The 7765-nt window shown below is 44.2% G+C and overlaps 1 protein-coding gene across 1 annotated transcript in view; it reads left to right on the forward strand.

Moving 5' to 3' along the window:
* spryd3 (SPRY domain containing 3) overlaps positions 1-4710 on the forward strand; it is a 42622-nt gene extending 37912 nt beyond the window's left edge. Inside the window, exons 9-11 of the mRNA XM_070910897.1 lie at positions 2001-2114; positions 2567-2706; positions 4576-4710. Of these exons, the coding sequence (XP_070766998.1) occupies positions 2001-2114; positions 2567-2706; positions 4576-4710 (389 nt within the window). The remainder of the gene's footprint in view (positions 1-2000; positions 2115-2566; positions 2707-4575) is intronic.
* The last annotated feature ends 3055 nt before the right edge of the window (positions 4711-7765 follow it).

Here is a 7765-nt window from a genome sequence, read left to right on the forward strand (position 1 = left end):
GCTCCAAGTTGAGCCCGATTCCTGTGTCTCCATTTCCAAGCCTCTGAGCACCAAAGCACACTGGACAAAAGCAGCAGAACATATTATTGTGTGCTCAAAAACAAATATATTTTACTGTTTACAGGCTGTTATATGCCAAGATGATTTCAATGTTTACTGTGTGGGACATCTTTAGTCCTGTAATTAATACATTTTTCACTTTCTCCAAATCGAATGAAATGAAAAATGCTTTTGGGTAACATTATGGGAAATGTAGAATCCAGCATTTATGGAGCTTGACCCATACTAGTGACTATAAGTCAGGATATCTCGGCCTCTGCTGCTCCGATTTTGACCATTCTTTTTTTTTAAATCTGTCTCGCGTGAGTCCCTAAACTTAACTGAAGTGTAGTATTAAAGTGCCCTTTTCTATGAATCTACGAAATGTGTCTGTGAAATAGTGAAAAATGCCCGACACGTGTCCCCAGAGCCCTCGGCGAAGTGTACAGGTTGCTCTGATCAACAGTCCAAATCAATATATTCAATATACAGTGAAATATACGACACAAGCAAATCCTCTCAGTTGAGAAGCTACAAATGTGTCGTATTTTTACTTAATTTATTTTATTTTCTGTTGATCGACCGATCGTTTAATCTGCTGTTTGGACACCCAAGAAAGAAACGGTGAAAATATGATTCTCGTTCAACAATCACAGTTTATATGTTTACAGACGCATCTCTCAGCAGCAGGGTAATTACAGGCTTATCCCATTGATTCAGTCAAGTGTTCAGGTAGTTGAAGTCAGTGAGTCCATAAAAAAATAATCTGAATAAAAACTGAACAAACTGAGAACTTTTGAAGATCGCTCCAGTCACCGTCGCGAGCATCCAGCTCTCTACGCCCCCGTCAGGCTTTCCTGTCCCAGTGAACTAGCTCCATCCTTCGGCCCAAACCTGGACTTCCACACCCCGGCTCACCTCCAGCGCCAGCCCATGTCACTCTCCAAAGCCCCGCTCGGCTATTTTTAGCCGTGCTGCGCCTCTGCCGGCGTGGCTGCACTGTTTGCCTAGTGTGTGGTGTTGTGACAAGGGCCCGCATGGGAGCCGTAATGATACAGTGTCTCCGTCTCCCTCCCGGTGCTCAGATAGAGATTGTTTAAACAGTATCCTGAGCCGGGGACGGGTCCCATGACAACTCCATAAATATTTACCAGCAGCAGCCACGCCGCTTCGCTTGAGGAGAACTCGTCTGCAGGCTACCTCTGCAATGTTTTTCTTCTGCTCTTTTTTCCATTGTTGTCTCTCGCAACTGTAGTATGTGTTGTTTTGATGATTTCCTTTGGATGTTGTCGATGTCTTTTGTCTTTTTTGGGGGGTGGGGGGGGGTAGAGTGTTTTTACTACCTTTACACACCATCATCTGACTGGAATGTCAGGATGTCCTGAATGTTTGCACTACACTGTATGTACACATGTTGCATGCTGTGGTAAACACATTAAACGACTTGTAAGTCAAGTTCAGCAACCTGACGTGACCTCACACAGGGTGTCTGGGTTCAAGGCTTTTTAAGACTTTTCAAAAACCTGCAGCTTCATCACCCAAAAGTCCTTCAGAAGGTTTAATTTGATTTACAGAAGTCTCAGATATTGTCTCTGGCCTGCAGTGGGCAGTAATGTGAATTATAAAATGATTTTTGGCTGTCAGGAGACGTTATACACCTATAAACTAGAAGTGGGATCGTTGTGACAGTGAATTGTGCGTGCCGGATTTGTTTTTTCACTCTGCATCATCGGCTACGAAGCTCATCGGTTCATCATGTGCAAGTGTCGTTTGTTTTTTTTTGTTGCAAAAACTTAAATGAATGAATCATTTCTGGTTGAATTGGTTAATCTGTTCCTCTTATATGGTCCAGGTCGCATTCATTTAATTAGTTATATCATTAGAAACTATCTATATGGTATTAAAAAGTAATAGATACTAATATCTAACCTGTAAACTACTGTCCTCCTGCTCTCTGACAGATGACGGTAAGATCTTTCATGGCAGCGGCGTCGGAGACGCTTTCGGCCCCCGCTGCTTCAAAGGTGACATCATGGGCTGCGGCATCATGTTCCCACGAGACTACGACGGAGAAGGTGAGGGCAGAGGGTTCAGGTGCTACAATTACACCGTCACTCATTAAGGCGGTCGGTGCGTCCGTGGGAGGTTTCGCTCTTAAACCTGCTTATGGTGGTTTAGCATGAGGCAACACTCGGTCTTAACAGAGTTCATTGTGTTGCTTGTTGGAAAGAAACTGGATGCAAACCAAGAAACCCCCACACGGAAAGCAGAACAGTCAGTGAAAGGGGAATTTCTCCATACCACCCCCACCCCCCCTTTCCTGAGAGACAAATATAGGCTTTCCTGCCCTCAGGTGGTTTCAGTACATCCGTTTCAAATGACCAAATTCACATGTACTGTAGTATTCAAACGTCCCCACCAACAGGTTGTAGCTTTAACACGTGTTGCTGTCTGGCTGCGCTGCTCTGTGTTTTATCAGTGAATAAAAGACTCTACTCGAACACACTGTGCTCTGTTTTGTCCTCAGGCGACATGGACGACTGGGATCGGCTGGAGGTCCGTCCCGGTCACGCAGGCGTCCAGAACGTTCTGTACCTCAACGAAGAAGAGGAGGAAGAGGAAGATGGGGAAGAAATAGAGCAGGGACAGGAGGGCAGGAAGGTCACGGTGAGGAAGACTCACAGCTGTGTTCACCGTGGTTACACATACCTGCGTATTAACTGTGCATGTTTCAGATTCATGAGCATTTTCTGATTTAAACAGGGAATAATGTTAAATCTGCATTAATAGATTTTCTTTTAACCACTTGGGGGAGGCCTGACACGCTGAGAGCACAACACCAACTCATCCTCACCTTTTAAATGTCGCCTGGTGAGCTTGTTAGCAAACGGTTGCTCATTTAAACATCCAGAGGACAGAGAGCAACATTACCTTCATTTGTGTTTGTGTCCATCTGATGAATGCAACAATATTTACTCTCTCTTTATCTCTGATTTGGTCTCAAATGACTCCTGAGGAAAGTTTCTGTCTCTTTAGCTGCTAAATGCTCCATTGCGTTCACAAGCTAGTTGCTAACTTTGTCTGTTGTTTGATGCTGAGCTGAAACTCCCTATAAAGCTCCGTGCTGCAGATTCAGGTTCATCACCACCAGCTAACATTGTTTTCACACTGTCATATAAAGATATCAATGATAGCCACTTGAAATAAAGACTGAAGCAAGCCTACCTCCCTCCAAAATATGACATTATACGACATCATATTATGTGTATTAGATGTCTTATTTCGTCCAAAACTAAAGATATTCAGTTTTCTGTCATAGTATACAAACCAGAAGGTGGAACCCATGAGTCCTTCAGGTTCCCAGGTTCAGTTCCAGCACGGGCCCCTTTTCTGCATGTCGTCCCCTCTCTCCTCTCTGCAGCTTGTTTGCAATTAATTTTCAATCGATTGATTAATTGACTAATCGTTGCCGTCAATGCAGCATTTAGTCTTTCAGCCACACATGAATACACCCTTACATCTCTATTCTGGGGCGGCGTGGTGGTCGCACCACATAAAGCGGGTCGGGGGTTCCTCCATGAGCTGAACGGTAACGATGGAGGCCAGCACCTTGCATTGGTGTGTAACTGGGAAAAGTCCGTTTGCCATTCTGTGCTTTACATCTATAATGTGTTTCTTTGAGCAGCTTCACAGCAGGACTACAGCAGTTAATTAGTTAGTAACTCACCACGGGCTCCTGTAACGTCCATCGGCGGGTCACTTCACACTCTAACGTGCTCCAGCTGTTTGTGATTGTTTGAATTGCTGCGGGTCACTGAGCGGGTGTGAGCGCGGCCAGTACTGAAACCCAAGTGGGTGAGAATGGAACAGGCCGAGTCATAATCCAGGGATCTGTCAATATTTATTCAGCGGGACACATTACCCTCGATGCACTGCTCCCTGACATCACAGAGGTCTCTGTGGGCACGGCTGCGCTGCTCCGGGGGTGGGGGTGGGGGCAGCTGGTGCTCAAAGTCACCCTTCATCTGTAATTGAATAGCGGTTAAGCCTTTCTTTTTTCGAGTGGGTGGTACAGTAAATGTTTGATATGTGACTCAGCCTGATTTATCGGAGAGACGCACTCCACAGTGCCTCACTTGTTGTTTCAGTGTGTCGGTATTTGCTCTCAGACTTGGAAAGAAGCCCTCGGTATTAGCATTGAAAAGCTTGTTGATGTTCTTTTGAGAACAGCTGGATAATGTTTGATCACTCGCTGATTTAGTAGAGACATGTACTGTAAACATTGACTTTTATTCCCCCCCCTTCCTCCATCAAGACAGACGTTACTCTGTCACCTGTTTGTTTAACGATATTTCCTAACTGCATATAATTCCTGTTTACAACTGGCACACTGAGTGCTCTCAAATGAAGTTTGCATTATGAAGAGACTTTTCTTTCATGACTAATTGTTCCAGTGCTCCATCGGTGGATTTACAGTGAAAGGCTTGTTTTTGTGTGTGTTTTTTAACTCACTGTCGCCCCCGTGTGGTCCCGCAGGTGTTCTTCACGAGGAATGGGAAGCTGATGGGCCGGAGGGAGATGGTGGTCCCTCCAGGGGGCCTCTACCCCACCGTGGGGATGCTGAGCAGTGGAGAGAAGGTCAAGGTGGATTTGCACCCCCTCAGCGGATGAGCTGAGAGCGTGATCTGGACCTGTGACGCCCTGCAAACAGCTGGCTGCACTGTAGAGCTCACCCCCCCACGGTAGCCTAGCATGCTGCTAACACTCGCCAGAACACACTCGGTTCAGATGCACACATGCACGTCGCCCGTCGTCTTCCTCGACGCTGCCTCTGGCTTTAATTTATAAGACTTGTAAATGTCACGGTCATCACAGAAACTCAACCAGATCGTCCTCCCGGTCCTAAAGTAGCAGAGAGAGAAGGTCCTACATGAAGGCAGCGTAGGTTACAGCATGCAAAGTGCTTAACGCTCCTGGAAGATATTTAACTGTTAATTCTATGCAATCTGTACTGCTGTCACCCTCTCACACCTAACCTCCTTCTGCATGCAGTGTGTCTCTGAAACACCGAGCTGTTAAATCCCTCTCATGAGGTCTGGCACACTTAGTTTATTTCATTTGTCACGACCCCAAGCAAAGCAGAGCGAGGCCAGCAGTTGTGCCGAGTCAGAGCTCGTTGGCGGTTTATGTTTCAGGGAATACACCCTCTCTCTCTCTCTCTCTCTCTTTGTCCTCTTTCACTTTTTGTCTCTCTCTCTCTCACCCTCCCTCTCTGGTCCTCTCTGTCTCTGTCTCTCTCTCTGGGTGAGGCTGCCCTCCTGTGAGCGATCAGGGACCTGCTGTTGCCCCACCTCGCTCGCTGCTCCTCCGGAGCCGGCTGCAAGTGAGCAGTGGATCAGTTTCCACCCTCATTCTGTATGAGATTCTTGTGGAGGATCGTTGCAGGTTTTGGTAATCACAACCTCACATGATGCGATGCTGTTGCCGAGCGGCATCTTTCCTCAGAGTGGACGAATCGATTTCTGAGTGTTTTGTAGTTTTCTCGTTGGACTACAAATAAAAACACGTCAGGTATATTTTCTACAATCGATCTGGTGAATACACATTTTAAATTAATCTTCCAAAGTTCAGGGAATGTGTTTTTGATTTTGCACTTTGAGAACAGGAGACATTTAGGGCAGATGTGCATACAGAGGGTGGACAAAATAAAAGAAACACCTTCCAGTATAATGCAGTCCAATGCAACGCCTCGATCTACAGCCATAAAAATAACCACAGAGTTGAATAAACACCTCTGGAAGTAAAACGTAACTTTGCAAACCTCACAGAAGTATCAGTTGCAGGTCTGCTGTATTGGATTGCATCATAGTGTAACGTGTTATACTGTGTTTTAATGTTTTGTTCTCCTTTTTGTATGAGCTTTACACACTGTGCATGTTTGCCCTCAATACGAAGGATTATTTCCCATCTTTATTTTCTTTTTCTCGCCTTTTTAACCAGGAAGTCATAATGATGTGATATTCTGCAGGTAGTTTAAAAGAGAATGAGAGAAAAACATCTGCTCACATTCATTTCTTGTTTTTGTAGTCAGAAGATAACCTCCTCTCCGTGATGCCACATGTGACGTAGAATTAACTGCTGGATGTTTTTTGTTTCTTGAAGATAAAGACAATGATGTTTTGGTTGCTGCATGTTTTAAAACACACAAAGAAGAAAACTTCAGTGGTGTGTTTGTGTCTGCACACGTCAGCAGCGTCGGAGGTCTGTGTCACAAGGCTGGCTCACTTTTAACAACGTTACATCACCATGGTAACCAACGCCGATCAAAACAGCCCGACTGCTGGCCAATCAGATCACTGGAAAAAGTGAGTCGTCATTCCTGCGCGGTACAAAAGTTTACAGTAGTTGCAACTAATACATTTTAAAGATCATCATACCTTAATAATTATGTCAGAGGAAGAACCTTTTTTTGCTCAAACATAGATCTTCAACTACCAGTTCTTTTCATATACATTAATCTGCTGATTACTTTCTTGATTGATTAATCATTCGGTCTCTAAATTGTAACGTGTATTTGTCACAATTTTCTAAAACCCAAGCTGATGTCCTCAAAATGTGTAAAACACCAAAATGATGAGTTTACTGTAACACGAGACAAAGAAAAACAGCAAATCTTCACAACTGAGAAACTAGAATGTTTTAATATTTTTGCGATAAATCGATTACCAGATTAATTGACTATAGATTTCGATCGATCAACGCATCAATCGATCGACTACTCGCTTCTGCTCTCTATAATGAAAGGTAATTATATCTAGATTTTAATTACACACCCTGTTAAGTAGCTCAGTAAATTATAAACGCAACATGTCCCTCAGATAGACCTCATCGTTCATCGCTGTTCGCTCTTCCTCGGCCGCAGAGTCGGAGGTTCGATCCCCGACTCGACCTGCCGAAGTGCTCCCGATGATTTAAGTGCGTCGCTTATTCATAATAGTTTGCTCATTTTGACTTACACACTTTCACTTAAGGAACATTTTCAATGCAGGACAGTGTGGTATTAGTACTGTAGTACTAAGTAAAGGATCTAAGTACTTCAAGTTATCCAGAATCACAGATGTTAAACTGAGTGAAGCCAAACAGACGGAGTCGCCTTGTGAAACAGACCTCAGAGCTGCTGCAGGTGAAAGTGAGAAACACTGTTTGTCATGTCGTGTGAGTGGGAGCTGGTTTCCACACAAATAATCCAGAACGATGATTTTTGTTTTCCGTCTCGTTAGATTAAAGGGAACGACGATATCGACATTATTATACTGCATCAGCTTAATCGGTTAACCAACCTCCCACATCTGTATTTGTCCATCACAACATCAGCAGCTCTGTGACGTACATTCCTCTGTACCTTCCTACAAGGTGCACACGGCAGGTTCATCATTCACACACTAGGAGACGTAACGTGATGTATAATTACTACACAGGGTTAACTATTAAATCACATATCTGCTGGAGATTGTATGTTTGTCTTTTAGCTGTTGTCATGCATTTGTTTTAGAGCCATTGATGTAAAACTGTTTAAAAAAATCAGTCTTGTTTTTCTTCTCCTGCAGGGCTGGATAGAGACTTTAAGTTCAGGTTGTCACAGCCGGAACTGTTCAGACTTATGCTAGACGGTGCAAAGATATTAATGAGACACTTGACGTGGACTTTTCAGGCCACGTCTAAGTTC

This window comes from Enoplosus armatus, chromosome 8 (assembly GCF_043641665.1).
Source record: "Enoplosus armatus isolate fEnoArm2 chromosome 8, fEnoArm2.hap1, whole genome shotgun sequence".
NCBI classification, from domain to species: domain Eukaryota; kingdom Metazoa; phylum Chordata; class Actinopteri; order Centrarchiformes; family Enoplosidae; genus Enoplosus; species Enoplosus armatus.